The sequence below is a fragment of the Adiantum capillus-veneris genome, chromosome 25 (assembly GCF_014529385.1).
Source record: "Adiantum capillus-veneris isolate H3 chromosome 25, ASM1452938v2, whole genome shotgun sequence".
NCBI classification, from domain to species: domain Eukaryota; kingdom Viridiplantae; phylum Streptophyta; class Polypodiopsida; order Polypodiales; family Pteridaceae; genus Adiantum; species Adiantum capillus-veneris.
In genome coordinates, this window is record NC_140955.1 from 59,899,296 (window position 1) to 59,918,312 (window position 19,017).

General features: G+C 43.9%; 1 protein-coding gene across 1 annotated transcript in view; it reads right to left on the reverse strand.

Moving 5' to 3' along the window:
• LOC147424963 (HVA22-like protein k) overlaps positions 1 to 19,017 on the reverse strand; it is a 76,225-nt gene that overhangs the window by 16,209 nt on the left and 40,999 nt on the right. The window contains exons 5-7 of the mRNA XM_086500445.1: positions 3,020 to 3,071; positions 2,802 to 2,865; positions 2,626 to 2,721 (exon numbers count right to left, since the gene is read on the reverse strand). Coding sequence (XP_086356571.1) covers positions 2,626 to 2,721; positions 2,802 to 2,865; positions 3,020 to 3,071 — 212 coding nt within the window. The remainder of the gene's footprint in view (positions 1 to 2,625; positions 2,722 to 2,801; positions 2,866 to 3,019; positions 3,072 to 19,017) is intronic.

Genomic DNA, 19,017 nt, shown 5'->3' on the forward strand with positions numbered 1-19,017 from the left:
TCCTCAGACTGTGAATCTTTCATTTGAAGCATTTGATTAGCATAGTCTATTCTAAATGGAACCCCGAACTCAGCTTGGGCGGAATTTGGTGCAGCGGGTATGCACAAGAGGGGAGTTGCTCCACTCCTTTGTCAAGAGATTGCCTCGATTTTTGATACTAAAGTCACTGATGTCTCTTTGAGTTTCAGGCATACTGTGAGCTGACAGTATTCTATTGTAATGACTTTATGAACTAGAATTCCCGATAATATGATACTGATTTGTTCTTGACTTGTTTAAGTGCGGGAACTGATAGACGAAATGTCTGTTGCATTTTGGACTGAATGATCTCGATAGACATGGTTGCAATAGGAATTAGTCAATCGGGCATATATGAGGTCCTGAGTGGATCTAGATGGAGTGGATCAAGATGCGATTGCTAATTGCGTTGCCGATAAATCATGGTCTGAGATCCAAATGAATGTTGAATGTGATTTGTCATGTGATGTCAAGTGATGTTTTGTGATATCGTGTGATGTGACTGTTGATGGTACATGTGCTAGATATGTGTTCCTAGTGCGTCGGTACTAACACTCAGTGTCTGCTAAGACAATTTATGGCTTTTATCTGTTTTGCAAGCGTAATCAAGGGCAATTACAATGCTTTCAAGAGGGGGGTATGTCACAAGCTGGTGACGTGGCTGCCAGTACACACACACAACTGCCCTACTCTGTCGGTACTGGAAAATGCTGACGTGGCAGCTCAAGTGTACAGAACTCAAGCTGAATTGCTGACGTGGTAGGCCTGCAAAAACCAGCGTATCTCATGGAAAAAGCAGGTTGTACGGAAACACGCATTTTGCGGCAGTTTTGGGTCTTCTTTTGGCTATGCAGATCTTACGCAATGCTTGAGAGAGAGAGAGAGAGAGAGAGAGAGAGAGAGAGAGAGAGAGAGAGAGAGCTTTATTTATTTTTAAAGCTTTGCTTTATTTCTTACCAATCCTTGTGAGAGGAGATGCATTATTTTTGAATGCTTTTTATGGCCAGCTTTTGGGACAGCTTTTGGGGCTCTGCTTTTGGCATCCCTTGTAATGAATAAATAAGTGGGCAAGCCTCCCACTTCTCAGAGCATCTGGACACAGAGTCTGAGAGTGAGAGCCTCCCACTCCCTTGTACTTCGAGTTGCAGATTAATACAAAAAGAAATACCGAAAGGGGCGCCAGTCTTTGGGGCCAATATCTCTAGGCATGGAACTCTGCCGGACCAATGTCGAATCAATTGTGAACTGTGAACTGTTTTGACGTGAATCTCTGCTGTGTCGCGGTAAAATCTTGACTTCGAGTGTCCAAGTCTGCTACATGGGAATTGTTTGAAATAGATTTTATCTTCTTTGAACTTGTTTTGTTGCCGATTGAACTTGTTTGATTTCGGTTGCAATGTCGGTTCCAATGTTGTTTTAATAAACATATGAACGGTGCAGATTACAATATGGGGATCGTTTAATTGTAAATAGAAGCCTCTAAACGGCACAGACTGCATTGTTTAGTTGTACTTGAAACCTCTAGATGTCACAAACTGCTTACGTGTCAACCACTGAAGACAAAGAAGAAGAAGAAGAGGGTTAAAACTCCCTATGCCTAGCCCTAGAAAACCTGCAAAAGAAGAAGTCCTCACCATCTCTCTCTCTCTCTCTCTCTCTCTCTCTCTCTCTCTCACACACACACACACACACACACACAAATTACGTGGAAGCTGATGACGTGGCATGTTGTACAGACAGCCCCGCGAATTGCGGAACACATGCTGATGTGGCAGCGCTATATAGACAGTCCCCCTAGGCACTTGCCTTTGGACCACATGGTTTTAGAGGCCTTGTTATTCATGTAAGTGCTTTTGGATGGGCCAAGGGCCTTTAAATAAACCATGTGGGCTCTCTCTCTCTCTCTCTAGTGTTCTACTGTGTGGAGAAGCAGAGCGCAACCATAGAATTGTGTGGAAATTTGGTCACTGGACTTGGGGGACAAGGAGGGGGGGGGGGGCTATTGGACGCCACCTTTTTGTATCTGATGCTTTTCAAGCTAGGGGCCTTTAAATATGTGCCTTGGGGGAGGCTAATCGCATTCTAACAACTGTAGACTTGAAGAGAGCTTTCTCCTTGACAATTAATCGTACCTTGTGAAGATCAATGTAAAAAAATACCGAAAGGGGTGCCAAGGTTTTGGGGCCAGAGCATTTGGGAGTGGAACTTCGCCACTCCGTGATGTGCAATGTCTCTCGTACCTCGTGAATCACCCCCTCCCCCCGTACCAGATGAACACATTTTGTTAATTTGTACTTTTGTCCTTGCCCGATCGATAGAGGACACACACATGCATATTTGATTTGTCTCTCTTAGGCCGGACTTCGGCCTCTAATATGTGAAAAGATCTTTCTTTCTTTCTCTATCTCTGTTTCAGTTGTGTCGAAGTGCTAAATTGTGTTCCAGATTTATTGGTACGTGGTGTCCGTCAGTTACAAAATCAGACGGTGGCAGCCACTACGCAGACTCAGACAGTGCTTGACAAAAAAAAATGGCAATCATAAACAAAAGACATGCCTGTTGGATGCCAATCTATACAACTTCTAGCAATGCTATATCAAGACTTACAATATCAGTTCGTGTTCCATTCACAATCCTATCCAGCAAGCCCTCATACTTATGGAGAAATGGACTCAAATAACTTGTCAAAATGTAACGTGCTCCCTGCAACACAAAACAAAAAAACCAGGTGATCCCTTTGAAAATAGCATAGAGTGGTGGATGCCAGGCTGAAAGTCCCTTACACCACTAAGAGGCAGTTGTAGCCAGATCAAGAACAAGAGCTTGGCATGGTAATAGCCTGGAAACCTACAAAATTCAAAGCTTGTTCATATCAACTCCATTCATATCAATTCATACAAAATTCAAAGCTTGTTCATATCAACTCCATTCTGAGCTTCCACCAACAGCTCAACTAGAAAATTGCAAATTATCTTGCTTCAAGTAGGTAGGCAATACATACCAAGATAATATTTTGTCTGAAAATGTCTCCAGCGATGTGAAACAGCCATATGCTGCAAAAATAACACGACTCTCTCTCTCTCTCTCTCTCTCTCTCTCTCTCTCTCTCTCTCTCTCTCTCTCTCTCTCTCTCTCAACAGTGGATTATGTCATGGCGCAACCGAGCCTCATCTCTAGTATACAGGATCTCATAGTTGGGCCCAGACCTGTTGGGTGGCAGTGGATCATGCCTTTGTGTCGTTGACCATCTCTTTCCAGTTCAGTGTAGCACACAGTCCACCGGTAGCAACCCCTACTTGCTACACCTTCACGCGGGAGACGGATTCTGTATACATAGACAAAATCTACAGGCGCCTATGCATTGAGGAGCCAGGGCGACCTTTGGAGGAGCTTACTACTATACTGGCACAGACATTACATGATGCAGCAGCAGAGGCATACCCACACACCCAGCCTGAGCAGAGATGCCGTTCTTGGAGCATGCCTCAGAACAGCTGGTATGATGAGGAATGCTGCCAGACTAGAGCTACACTTCAGAGGGAAGTGCTTTTGGGGGACATCACTCACAGACAGTCACACAATGACTTCCGACGCCTAGTGCGGCGAAAGAAGAGGGCATTTTTGGCTCAACTAAAACAAGATCTATACCAACTATTCTTGAGTTAGGACTCGTGTGAGGCATGGCGGCGCTTTTTTATGAGTTGTGCCCCCCCCCCCGGCGTTACCTCTACAGAGACTTGGGGTCAGTACGCATCATCTTTGTACACAGTTTCTGGACAGCCGCCCCTTCCCGACCCCCCTCAATCCTTGATCCATGCCCATACACATGTGCTTTCTTCACCGCTGAGATGGTGAAGAAGGCCATTGACAGGATGAGGACTAGGAGAGCATATGATCATGATGGCCTAGTGGCTGAGCATTTCATGCATGCCAGAGATCTACTAGCAGAGCTTCTAGCAATTATGTTTAACCGTGCCATGTGTGAGGGCTTGCCTGATACTTGGAGCCTATCTACAATTGTACCTATCTTCAAATCAGGAGACCCTATGGAGCCTAGCAATTATCGTACTATCATGATTGGACACACATTGGCACGGTTGTACGCATCCATTCTTGAGCAGCAACTAAGTAGATGGGCAGGAAGGGAGGGAATGCGTGTAGCTGGGCAGGTAGGGTTCTGGAGAGGTTTTTCTACTCTTGACCATATCTTGACACTCAGGGCCATCATCAAGGAGGGCAGATCCCGTGGGAGACGGATCTATTGTAGCTTTGTGGACTTCCGCAAAGCATTTGTGTCACAAAGTAGTGACGTGGCTACCCACTGCCCGGCTGGCTGCTGCAGAATTTCGAACAGAGTTGATGACGTGGCTGCAGCGTACGGACAGGCCCGCAAAAAGCGACGCGTTTTACGGCGGGAAAAAGTTAAAACGGGCAGGCAGCCACGTGGCGGAGCATATGGACGCAGAGTCTAAGAGTGAGAGCCTCCCACTCACTTGTACTTTTGCAACAGATTAATACAAAAAGAAATAACGAAAGGGGCGTCAGTGTTTGGGGCCAATATCTCTAGGCACGGAACTCCGTCGGACCAGTATTGAATCAATTGTGAACTGTGAACTGTTTTGAAGTGAATCTTGTCGTGTCGCCGTAGAATCTCGACTTGGAGTGTCCAAGTCTGTTACAGTGGTATCAGAGCGCCGCGCATTTCTCTTCTACCGGGAAATCCGATCCTTTTTACGCGGCACTTATGGCTTCAGACAGAGATCAGTCGACTCCCTCTGCATCTGGAGATGCGCGAGGAGATAGCTTGAAGAGATGGAGCGTCGACGACTGATTGACGATGCAGGAAAGATGATGTTAAATTTTGCGAAGGACCTGGAATTTGCAAAATTTATGACTCAGACCTCCTTCGACGAGGTGTATGCACAGTGGCATTAACCACAGAACCACCCCCCAAACCAGTACTCAAGAAACCTCCTACTCCAAGGATGTTAACTGAGCAAGAATTAAAAGAGATGGTTGATACACGGATTTCTCAGCTTTTTGACGCGTAGAACAAAGCAGAAAAGCACAACACAAGAAGCAGAAGAAAGGAACTGACTTCCCGGGTTATTTGGGTCGTCAATCTACTTTTGCCCGGCAAGAAAGTAGACGAAGCGTGTGCAGTTTAAAGGATTACCTAGTTCTTCTTCTTCTGAGAGTTCTTCTAGCTCTTCCGATTCGAGCGAAGATGATAGAAAAGGCAAAAAGCGAAGCAAAAAGCGGAAGGGCAAGAAAAAGGCAAAGAAGTTTAAATCTCACCCAATTTCGGATAGTTCTACAGAGGACTCGTCTTCGGATAGTTCGGACTCCGATGACCCCAGATTTTATGCAAAGAAGAAGAGTTTTTACAAAGCCAACCAGTATGGCTTTCTGGAAGATAAAAGCAAGAAAGCCAGAGAGTTCAAAGAAGGTGGATAGTCAATTAAATTTGACATGTTTTCTGGTTTTCGAGATGCTTCGAAGGCTTTGGCCTTCATACAGCAGTTTGACATAGCTTTCTCTGGAGGGCGTTACTCAGAGCAATCCAAGATTCGGAGGGCTACCTCTTACTTCAAGGGAAATGCTCAAACTTGGTGGTCCACGCTTCTATTAAACAAGAAAGCGCTAGTTAAATGGCTGAAATTTAAAAGGCTTTTTATTTCTTCCTGGTTGACTCAAGAGTACGAACGTGACATACGAACTACTTGGAACCATCTTCAGATGACCAAGTGAGATTCATTGAACGCATATTGTGAGAGATTCTGGAGCTCTTTTCTACCAGCCTCTTATCTAGTTCAAAGAACAGATTGAGCGGTTTACCTTGTGACTTCCTACAGAGATCCGAGATCACTACTTAGAGCAAAGGTCAGATTCCATTCAGGAAGTGATGAGTCATGCAAAACGTGGTTTTGCCATTCATTCAGGCAGTTTGACCTACCCCACAGATGAAATCATGACACAAAGGAACGAACAGACTTCGAACAATGAAAGTAGAAAGAAGAAGAGCAACCCAGAAAGGAAAGAAAAGGATGCACAACCCAAGCTTACTCTTTCCCAGAGAGCTCTCTATATCAAAGAGGGGAAGTGCTTTGGATGCGGGGAAACAAGGCATATCTCCGCGAAGTGCCCTAAAAAGACACTGAAAGAACAGAACAACAAGGATGAAGACAAGCCTGAGGGTTCGAAAGCAGCTGAGGAACGTGAACAAAAAAGCAAGATGAAAGCAGGACTGGTTCCAAATTGCATGGGTACTGACCCAAGCACGATTGATGAGAGTACAGAACATTGCCGAGCTTGGGGCAAAGTGAAAGACCAAGAAGCCCTGATTTTCTTTGATGGAGGAGCCAAGGCCAACTTCATTTCACCTGAATTGGCGGCGCGGTTCGAGATCACACCCGATCGTATGGGACCACTAGCAGAGTGAAACCCGCCCGTGGGGCGGTAGGCGTTGGCTTTCACCCGAAATTCTTTACTTTAGACACACACAGAGCACTTTGCAAAGAGAACCTGCGACGGGAATTAACACTTGAATACACACACGGCTCGAAAGCTAGAATGCCCCGAGCAGACGCCGACAACCTATAGGCCCCACATTGGCGTCCCTTTCGGTATTTCTTTATTCTTTGAGAGGGAAAATTAAAAAGTAAGGTCCTGGGAATCCTTTACCTATATCACACTAGATACTACCTGATTTGGCCAAATTTCGGCAACATAACAGTCCCAAAACTTGCGCGAAATCAATTCCCTTGCTGGATCTCACTTGCACTGGCGTAAACCCTCTGATTCTTGCCCAAAAACAGTAAATTCAGCTCGCTCTATTTACTGGTTTTGCCTGTTTCCAGCCCTATACAGTCCCCGAACTATTCTCTACCAGTGGGGCACAATTCCCAAAGGTTCTAGCGTCCGTATGGCTGAAAAACAGTCAATTTTCTGCGTATACACAGCACTGAATTTGCACTTGGACGGTGAGGTTATGACCCTCACCGGTGCCTGCTTTGGAGTAGCAGCTAGCTACACCTGTTTCTGCTCAAGGAGGCTCTTGCCTCAGCACAAAAGCATGAACCCACACAGCTGTACATCAGTCAAATGAGAAGCCCTCTTGTGGGGCATCACATAACTGCACGTGGGGGGGGGGGGGGGGGGGGGGGGGGGGGGGGGGGAAGACCAGTGTGTAGGGCATCACTCCTAGCACCACACTATACATGGGAGGGAAAGAAAGCACTCCATAGCTCTTAACCTGTGACAAACACCCAAATGAAGCCTCTCCCAGCTTAAAAATCAACGCCCTTTTCTCTGCATGAGGCAAGTTCATGAAAAATTGCCACTTGGCGCATTTACAAGCTTTTGCCCGTTTCGGGGTTGCAGCCTAAAAATATCCCGATTGGTCGCCCAGTTGACTTCACGGCAAAGTTGTAAAGTGTTCCCCTAGTCATACAGGAGGTAATGACGCGAACACATTTCGTGGCCCAAAATAGCAGTTCCCTAAATTTTAGGAAATGATTCCGTTCGGCTCCCTGTGGTCATCTGTACACTATCCTCATTGGGACCGCATCCAAAAATGCAATGTGGCCCAACTGTCGGATATTTTCTGCTGGTAGTCCCGCCTTGACTTTATGTCTTTATTGAGTTCACTTCCTAGTATCCACCAACTTGCTAAGTGCGACGGGGAGACCTATATGATCTTGCTCTGAGCCTAAACATCCTCTTACTATACGAATTTCGGTGCCGACCACTTCCCGTCTGCGGGTGAAACTACCGTTCACATTGGCCGTACAATGTCCGACCGTTTGCTACTTCAAGAAGAGGGTCTCAAAAATAAAACAAAACCCATTGGAAAGAAACCAACAACTAAAGTTAGCAGTTGCCACATCCTCGTGACATAGTTAACAGCTACCACGTCCCCGTGACATACCCCCCTCTTAAAATCGCAAACGTCCTTGATTGCATACCATAAATACACGCCACTGATGATCTTGTGCTATTAACACTCTTTTATCATCGCATGTATCCGCAAGAAAGGTCGCAACACATAGATACAAATGACTTAACGAGACCTTCATACTTTTGTCATTTCCATCTATTACACTGAATTCATATGTACATTTGATGTGCTAGCTCTATCATTACCCCTCCTTTGCACACGTTGGGTTGGGGCATAAGTAGGTTGTAACTCAAAGGCTTCAAGGTAAAGCTGCAATACATTTGGTGACTCTGATAGTTCATGCTCTTCCATCCATTTTGCATCCATAGGCGGATAGTTCTTGAACTTCACCAAATAACGTCTTGCAACTTGTCCTTTAACTTTTCTGTCTTTATGTGCCAAAACTTGCTCAAGTAAAAGGATCTCATCAAGTTCCTCAACTTTTGGCTGATCCTCATCTGGCATATCTTCTGGCGCATCACCCACGAAGGGTCTTAGAAGACTCACGTGAAACGCATTATGAATCTTCCACGCACCAAGCAATTTCAGCATGTAAGCCACATCCCTGATCTTGTCGAGCACTTGAAAAGGCCCATAGTAACGCATACTGAGCTTAGGAAACAGCCGTTCCTTGCTCTTCATTTTCTTTAGCCTTGCCTTTTTGAACCTTAACAGAACCCAATCACCAGGTGATAACAGCAATTCACGACGGTGACGATCAACAGGCTTTTTCTGTTTTGCCTAAGTCTTCTCCAAGGCAACTTTGATTTTCTTGTACATTTCATCCATATTCTCAACATATCGATCTGCCTCAAAGATCTTGTCCTTTGTATGCCAAATGGAAGGAACCTTTTTGCCGCCTTCAACAATCTCAAAAGGTACTTTGCCAGTAGACAAATGTACCGTATTATTGTACGCATACTCAAGCATAGGCAAATACTATTCCCACTTGCCCTTATTATCTGACACATAGCATTTCAGCAGATCTAAGACAGTAGAATTAGCCTCTTCTAACTGTCCATCAGTTTGTGGATGAAACGAAGACGAGAACTTGAGCGTAGTGTCCATGTTCTCAAACAATCCTCTCCAGAACAAACTGGTCATGCGAGGATCACGATCACTGATAATCGATTGTGGCATACCATGGTACTTAAACACATTGTACATGAACAAGCGTGCCATCTCATCAGATTTTATCTTCTTCCTGACACGGATAAAATGGGTTTGCTTGCTGAACCTGCAGATAATGGTCCATATATCATCATTTCCTATTGGCGTTCTTGGAAGATCAAAGATAAAGTCCATAGCAATGCTTTCCCATGGCTTATCCGGAATCGGCAGTGGTTGTAACAACCCTCGTGCCTTTTGCCTGTCAAACTTTACCTTTTGGCAAACTATGCATGCTCGCACAAAGGCATCCACATCTCTCCTCAAGGTAGGCCAATAGAAGAATGTCTCTACCGCTTTAACTGTCGCATCAATGCCACGATGCCCTCCATACGGTGGGACATGACTCTCTTCCATGACCTTATGTCGCAGTGGCCTTGTGACACAAAGTCTGCCATGCATCATCATAAAACCATCTCTGAGGAGCTAGTGCTCATGATGTTGTCCCTCTTGTAACTGTTCAAAGATCCTTGCAAAATCTTCATCAGCAATATACTGTTCCTTCATGTCATCTAGCTCATGATGATAAGGAATTAACACAGCTTTCACCCAGACGACCCGGGTTCATATCCTGGCAACGGAACCATGAAACCGGCCCGTGGGGCGGTAGGGCGTTGGCTCTCACCCGAAATTCTTTACATTAGACACACACACAAAGCACTTTGCAAAGAGAACCTGCGACGGGAATTAACACTTAAATACACACACGGCTCGAAAGCTAGAATGCCCCGAGCAGATGCCGACAACTTGTAGGCCCCAAAATTGGCGCCCCTTTCGGTATTTCTTTATTCTTTTAGAGGGAAATTTACAAAGTAAGGTCCTCGGAATCCTTTACCTGTATCACACTAGATACTACCTGATTTGGCCAAATTTCGGTAGCATAACAACCCCAGAACTTGCGCGAAATCAACTCCCCTGCTGGATCTCACTTGCACTGGCATAAACCCTCTGATTCCTGCCCAAAAACAGTAAATTCAGCTCGCTCTATTTACTCGTTTTTGCCCTGTTTCCAGTCCTAAACAATCCCTAAACTTTCTCTGCCAGTGGGGCACGATTCCCAAAGGTTCTCACGTGCGTATGGCTGAAAAACAATCAATTTTCTGCGCATACACAGCGCTGAATTTGCACTTGTACGGTGAGGTTATGACCCTCACCGGTGACTGCTTTGGAGTAGCAGCTAGCTACCCCTGTTTCTGCTCAAGGAGGCTCTTGCCTCAGCACAAAAGCATGAACCCACACAGCTGTACATCAATCAAACGAGGAGCCCTCTTGTGGGGCATCACATAACTGCACGTAGGGGAGAGATGTTGAGAGAGAAAGAGAGAGCACAGAAATAGAACCCCAAAGTATGTAGAATACACACATGAGATGATGTATATATAGAGAGAACCTGTGTGCCATATACAGAGAAGCCATATATTGAGTAGCTTCACATATAAGCTCGACACCCCCGCTCAAATAAGGGTCCCTAACTGTGGATGAAAAAACCCTTGGGGGATCAAGGGAAAAACCCACAGCTCTATATACACCCACCGTATATTATTAAAATCATTGATTATACAAATGTTCATGAGGAGCTACATCACTCTTTTTACAATGAATATTTTATGAGGAGCTACATCACTCCTTGTACAATGAATGTTTTATGAGGAGTTACATTACTCCTATCCTATCAAATACAATAATGAATACAAAGGTTCAATGAAGAGGTGTAAAGGCTATCGATTAGCTCGTCATCAGAAGTGTCTCGAAGAATCTGCTGTGTAGCTTGTCATCACTATCGCATCACCAAACATATCTTCATGTTGTCATCAATATGGCATCACCAAACATGTCTTCATAAATTTTTTATTGTCACCAAGTTTTTCTTCATGAAATCAATTCTTTGATCAATCCTACATAGATCATAGACTCAAAAAAAAAAACATAGTCATGAAAATTATTAGCATCGTTAGTGAAATAATTACGTTCACAATGTCATAAGAGATGGTTCGCGACGCCACTCTTTTGACGACATATATACGCACGACAGTATATGGTACATAAAGTATGAACGTAAAAGTACAAGATGTGTGATTACGTGATGCAAATGATATGTGTATATACTACATAAAACAACATTTATCAACGTAGTGATCAATGAATATCATCAAAGTATTAAGAAAACATCATCATTGTATCAATAAATCATCATGGTATCAACGAAAAGCATGATATCACCGAGAATAATCATTGTATCAACGAAACAACATCATGGCATCATCGAGAATAACCATGGTATCAACGAAAGAACATCATGGTATCAACAAAAATCACCATGGAATTAACGATATATCATCATGGAATCACCGAGAATAACCATGGTATCAACGAAACATCATCATGGCATCACCGAGAATAACCATCGTATCAATGAAATATCATCATGGTATCAACGAAAATCACCATGACCAAAGTACTAACAAAACATCATCATGGTACCATCAAAATCACTATGGTATCAACGAGAAAATCAATAAAACGACGTAAACTATATCTCTAAAAGAATAATTATACGAGAATCAATGAACGAGTATATCATATAACAAATAATCATGTACCAACAGTAGCTCGATAGAATTTGGACCATCATCAACGGCTCGACTGAATCGGAACGATATGTAACTAGCTTCTGCAGCAAACTTACGTCAGTAACAAATATATGATTGATGAAGAAAAAATATAACTGAGAAGTTTTCAATTATGAGAAAAATCAAAAGCAAAAAGTAAAATTTTGCTTTTCAAACATATTCGCAGTCCAAAATGATAACCCAAAATCGGTGCAGAATTTAGAGAAACTTTCTTCTGCAAAGTTATAGACCACATCAATTACGATGGCTCAAGCAAATAGTTTCTCATCGATTCCGATGCATTGCAACAGCTAGTTTCTTCTGCAAAGTTGTAGACTACATCGATTCCGATCCCTCGCACGGGTAGTTTCTGCAAAATCGTTTTCAATCAGCAGAGAAATCAAAAACATAAAACGAAACTTGCTTTTCGGACATGTACGCAGTCCGCGAACGATAGCTCAAAATCGGTGTAGAATTTGAAAAAAACTTCCTTCTGCAAAAATGTAGATGTAAAGTTGTAGACCACATCGATTCCGATCCCTCATGCGGGTAGTTTTTGCAAAATCGTTTTCAATCATGAGAAAACTCAAAAACAGAAAGCGAAAGTTGCTTTTCGGGTATCTACGCAGTCCACGAACGATAACTAAAATCGATGCAGAATTTGAAAAAACTTCCTTCTGCAAAGTTGTAGACCACATCGATCCCAGTCCCTCAAATTGATAGTTTCTGCAAAATCGTTTTCAATTAGCAGAGAAATCAAAAACAAAAAGTAAAAGTTTCTTTTCAGGTATGTACGGAGTCCGCGAACGATAACTCAAAATTGGTGCAGAATTTGAAAAACTTCCTTCTGCAAAGTTGTAGACCACATCGATTCTGGTCCCTCGCGCGGGTAGTTTCTGCAAAATCGTTTTCAATTAGCAGAAAAATTGAAAACAAAAAATGAAAGTTGCTTTTCAGGTGTGTACGCAGTCCGCCAACGATAACTCAAAATTGGTGCAAAATTTGAAAAAACTTCCTTCTGCAAAGTTGTAGACCACATCGATTCCGGTCCCCCCCGCGGGTAGTTTCTGCAAAATCGGTTTTGATCAGGAGCAAAATGGAAAACAAAAACGTACTGCTCTGATACCATGTTGAGAGAGAAAGAGAGAGCACAGAAATAGAACCCCAAAGTGTGTAGAATGCACACATGAGATGATGTATATATAGAGAGGGACCTGGGTGCCATATATAGAGAAGCCATATATTGAGTAGCTTCACATATAAGCTCAACAAGAGAGAGAGCGGTGTGTAGTGTGCAGAGCATCACTCTTAGCACCACACTGTACATGGGAGGGAAAGAAAGCACTCCATAGCTCTTAACCTGTGACAAAAACCCAAATGAAGCCTCTCCCAGCTTAAAAATCAGCGCCCTTTTCTTTGCATGAGGCCTGTATGATCCAAAAAGGACGGTAGACTTTACTTTAAACCTTGATTTAGCTTTCACCCATTATTAGTCGTCTATTTTACCTGTACTTTCAAGACACAACAAAGGGGAGAGGGATACAGGCTGCTAGATTGCACCTGTATGAGTAGACGGACACCAGATTGGCCCCTAACTTAGGCGCCCCTTTCGGTATTTCTTTATTGTTCAAAAGAGGGAATAAACGTTGTGGTTCCCTACAAGCTGCCCTGCACAAACTCGGCTGAATTTCCACTGTTCCAGCCCGATTTCGGCAGCATAACTGTACTAGAACCCTTCACAGTCAGTATTCCCACGCATTGACTGACTTTCCCGACGTATATGGGCACTTTGCAAAACCTGGTGAGAATCTGCAGCACGCTGAATTCTCTGTTTTCAGCCTTGAAAATGCACCAGATCAACTGTACAGCAGTCCCCTTGCATCCCCGAACCTCCTGGAGGTATTAGGGTCCGTTTAGGGCCAAAACCCTAAACCTGCAAAAATACACAGCAGGCTGTAATTTACTGTTTTGGGCTCCGTTTCGCGTGCCGGTCGCATCCGTAGCAAGTCCTCGAGCTCCCGCACCTGTAGGGCTACTTGCCCTTTGAATCGGACGAGATTTCTGGCGTGAAACCTCTCTGAATTCACCTGTACCTGCGGGGGGATTAACCACTAGCTAATCCAGTACCTGTACAAGAGGCTCTTGCCTCGGCAATCACGCATGAACCCACACAACTGTACATTGGTCAAATGAAGAGCCCACTAGAGGGGCATAACATACTGCCAAAGGGGAGAGAGAGGGCAGTGCGTAGCGTGCAGGGCATCACTCCTGGCACCGCACTGTGCATAAGAGGGAAAGCAAGCACTCCATAGCTCTTAACCTGTGACAAAAACTGAAAATGAGGCTATCCCCCTCTTAAATTCAGCACCAACTCTTGTTGCATGAGGCAAGTGCACCAGAAGGTGCCACTTGGCACATTCACAAGCATTTTCCCGTTTCGGGGTTGCCGCCTAAAAATCTCCCAACCGGCTGCCCAGTTGACTTCACGGCAGAGTAAGAAAATGTTCCCCTTGTCATTCCGGAGGTAATGACGCCAACACATTTTCAGGCCCCAAAATAGCAGTTCCCTAAATTTTAGGAGATACTGCCATTGTATCTTTCTAGGTCATTCGACCCTCTTTGTACACTGCGGCCACATCCAGAACTGAAATGTAGCCTCTGTAGCAAAGGATTCCACTTTGGCTAGTCAATGACCCCACTTGGCTAACCATAGTCCTTGTCCAACCTTAGTGCTCTCTTGCCCTCAGGCCTGGACTCCCTCTTGACAGTTCCACACTAGCTATGCAATGCAGGGCAGTTAGATTTCCCGAGGGGTGTTTCCAAAAAGTGAAAGTAAATAGATAATAAGAAAGAAATCAACAAAAAGGATAGATAGTAGTCACACGCTGGTGACATACCCCCCTCTTGAAATCTCAAACGTCCTCGTTTGCATCTATGTCGTACATGCTTACTGTCAACACTGATGTATTCAACACCTGTCGACACATATACGACACATACATGCTCATTGTCAACCCTAGTGTATTCAACACCTCGTCGACTCATGTATTGCCTGCGTGTGAACCCTGTCCCAATGACATAGTGGTATCTTCGCACTCTGCCATTGCTTTGAGTCACTAACTTTCCAATGACAAAATGATAGCTGCACATTTTGCCACTGTCTTATAGTGCACGTTGGATCCCGTAACACTTTCGAGCATACCCAAACCGACAATTTAAGAATGCAGTTACACATGTACTCTTTAATAGAAGCAATCACTGTATCCTTGACAAACTGACAAAAAATACTCACTTCTATAGCACTAACCAAACTTTTGGACATTCCATAAGAGCAATTGCCAAACTGACAATCTGTACAGCTCTAACATTCATGTAACAGGTATTTCATTTGAGCTCACTTTAAATACCATGTACATCATTTGTTTCAGAAGCCATTGTCACACTGACAATCCATGTAGCTTTGAAACTCAAGGGGTCAAGGTAGGTTGCAAATCGAAGGCTTGAAAGTAAAGTGATAACACAGTTGGTGACTCTGCAAGTTCACCTTCTTCCATCCACTTAGCATCCATTGGTGGATAGTTTCTGAACTTTACTAAGTAATGCCTAGCAACCTTGCCTTTCACTTTTCTTTCTTTGTGTGCCAAAATCTGTTCAGGGACCAAGATCTCGTCAAGTTCCTCGACTTCCGGCTGATCTTTAGCTGGCATATCTTCTGGCACATCACCCACATAGGGGCTGAGAAGACTCACATGAAACGCATTGTGAATCTTCCAACTGTCAGGCAATTTCAGCCTATATGCAACATCACTGATTATGTCGCATACTTGAAAAGGCCCATAGTAACGCATGCTGAGCTTTGGAAACAGTCTTTCCTTGCCCTTCATCTTCTTTAACCTTGCCTTTTCAAAGCGCAAAAGCACCCAATCACCAAGTGAATATACCACTTCACGACGGTGACGATCAGCTGCTTTCTTTTGCTTTGCCTGAGTCTTCTCTAAGGCCACTTTGACCTTCTTGTACATTTCATCCATGTCCTGAACATATTTATATGCTTCAAATATCTTGTCCTTTGTATGCAGTATGGGAGGAACTTTCTTGCCACCTTCAACTATCTCAAAAGGTGCCTTTCCAGTTGATGAATGCACCGTATTATTGTATGCATACTCCACCAATGGCAAATACTGCTCCCACTTTCCTTTATGCTCTGACACATAACACTTCAGCAGATCTAGGACAGTAGAATTTGCCTCTTCTGACTGCCCATCTGTTTGAGGATGAAATGACGAAGAGAATTTGAGTGTGGTGCCCATATTCTCAAACAAGCCTTTCCAGAACAAACTTGTCATGCGTGGATCACGATCGCTAACAATCGACTGTGGCATGCCATGATACTTGAAAATATTGCTCATAAACAAGCGTGCCATCTGATCTGGTTTTATCTTCTTCCTGACAGGAATAAAATGAGCCTGTTTGCTAAATCTGCAAATAATGGTCCAAATACCATCGTTTCCTGTCTGCGTTCTCGGAAGATCAAAGATAAAATCCATAGCAATACTTTCCCATGGTTTATCTGGAATAGGTAGTGGTTGCAATAACCCTGGTGCCTTTTGCCTGTCAAACTTGACCTTTTGGCATATTAGGCATTCTCGCACAAAGGCATCCACATCTCTTCTCAATGTAGGCCAACAGAAGAATGTCTCAACCGCTTTAACTGTAGCATCGATGCCACGATGCCCTGCATACGGTGGGACATGACTCTCTTCCATAACTGTGCGTCGCAATGGCTTTGTGACACACAATCTGCCATGCATCATCATGAACCCATCTTTGAGAAGATAGTGTTCATGACGTTGTCCATCCATTAGCTGCTCGAAGATCCTTGCAAAATCTTCATCATTTGCATACTGTTCTCTCATATCATCAAGTTCATGATGATAAGGAATGGACACAGCTGAAATTTGTGGCTTCCTTGACAAGGCATCAGCCACAACGTTCTTCTTGCCTTCCACATGCACAATCTGAAAATGGAACATGGACAAAATATTTGCCCATCGCATATGCTTCTCTGATAGCTTTGTCTGTGTCAAGAAGTATCGCAAGGTTTGATGGTCCATTTGGACAACAAAGTCTGCACCTAGCAGGTAGTGTTTCCAACTTAAAAGCGCATGAATCACAGCCAGTAACTCTTTCTCATAGACCTGCATGGTCATCTCTGGCCCTTGCAAAATTATGCTCTCATAGGTTACTACCCTGCCATCTTGCATTAGCACTGCACCAATGCTACTACCACAGGCGTCACACTCGACCACAAATGACTTCCTAAGATCTGGCAACACAATGACTGGATCTGAAGTCATCTTTTCCTTTAAGAGATTAAAAGCTGAAACCTCTTTCTGTGTCCATCTAAAGGTGACTGCCTTCTTTTGAAGAGCATGTAAAGGTGAAGCAATCTCAGCGAAATTTCGGATAAACCTGCTGTAATAGGAGCATAGTCCCAAGAAGCTTCGGACATCATGCACCGTCTTCAAATCTGGCCATGACTTGATCGCTTCAACTTTTGCAGGATCCATTCTGACACCATCCTTTGAGACAATGTGTCCCAGAAAGTGGATCTCTTCCAAAAAAAAATTAACCTTTCTTTGCATTGATGAGCAACCTATGACTGCGTAACTCTTTAAACACAATGGCCAAGTGATGCCTATGCTCCTCTTCATTCTTTGAGTAGACTATCATGTCATCAAAGAATGTACCAACAAACTGCTGGTGTGGACGGAAAATTCTGTCCATCATCCTATTGAACGTAGCAGGAGCATTTGTGAGACCAAAGGGCATCACTAAAAATTCGTAAAGGCCAAACGTCGTTCTAAAAGCAGTCTTGTGCACATCCTCTGATCTAATGCGGATCTGATGGTACCCACTCTTTAGATCTATCCTGCTAAACATAGCTGCTCCTTCTAATTTGTCCATAATATCATCAATTCTAGGTATAGGGAACCTATTCTTGATGGTATTCTTGTTCAGTGCACGGTAGTCTATGCACATCCATGAGCCATCCTTTTTCTGCACCAACAACACTCGAGAACAGAATGGAGATGAACTGGGCTGAATCAGCCCCTTTTCTAACAGCTCCTGTACTTGGCCCATTATCTCTTTCTGTTGAGCCGCATTAACCCTGTACGGAGGCTTATTTGGTGGGCTACTGCCTGGCACCAAATCTATCGCATGGTCCTCGGGTCTCTCTGGCGGTAATTGAGACGGTAATGAATCGGAAAAACAGTCACTATACTGTTGTAAAAACATTGACCTTTCTTTATCTAGCATAGATAAATTTGATTCATCACAATCTGACACTTCACGTGCAAAAACCAAGTACGCAGAAAGATGCTTTGTCATTACAGAAGTAATAGCAGAAGCTGATACAGTAGGAATAGACTCCCCTTTAAGCTTTACATCCAGAATGTGAGTCTTTTCCCTGCTCTGTACAGTGATCTTTTTGTTGTAGGCATCCATGATTCCCTGTACACGAAACAACCAAGGAATACCTAACAACACATCACATCCGTCCAGTGGCATGATGTAAAATTCTTCAGCATCTACATAGGATTGGATATGTAGACGCAACTTTCCAATGATGGGCGTCACAGCCTCTGTATGGCCAGGACATGCCAAACCTACCTCTGCTGTATACTCCATCTCTTCAGGCCTGATTCCCAACTTTGAAGCCAATTCTGGGGAAATGAAGTTGGCTTTGGCACCTGGATCAAAGAAGATAAGCACTGTTTGATCCCTGACCTTTCCCCATGCTCCGCAAAGCTCACTTGCATCTGAATTTGGCTTATCGCCCACCATATCTGGCACTAGACCAACCATGGGCTTCTTTCCTTTCCTGTCCTCCTTGTCTTCAGAATCAGCTGGCCTTTTCTTTGTAGGACAGTTGTAAGCAATGTGGCCAGGCTGCTCACATATAAAGCATTTGTTCTCTATCCTCAGGACCTTCTTTTGCTCTTCTGACTTGCGAGGAAAACGTCTTTTCCATTTCTTTGCTGGTCCCTTTTCTGATTCAGCCGTAGCTTTATCTTTCCCTGCGTTGGCCGACTCCCGAGTCCCTTTAGGAGCCTCATTGGGAACGTGCTTCTTGGCTGAATTTTTCTTGCCTGATCCTGCCTTGATGCCAGTGTTAAATTCACAATCTTCTCCCTTGAGCAAACCATTGCCAGTGTTTGCTACCTCGATGAGCTGCGTCAAAGTAGTGACTTTTATCTTCGTACAGTACTTTCTCAATCC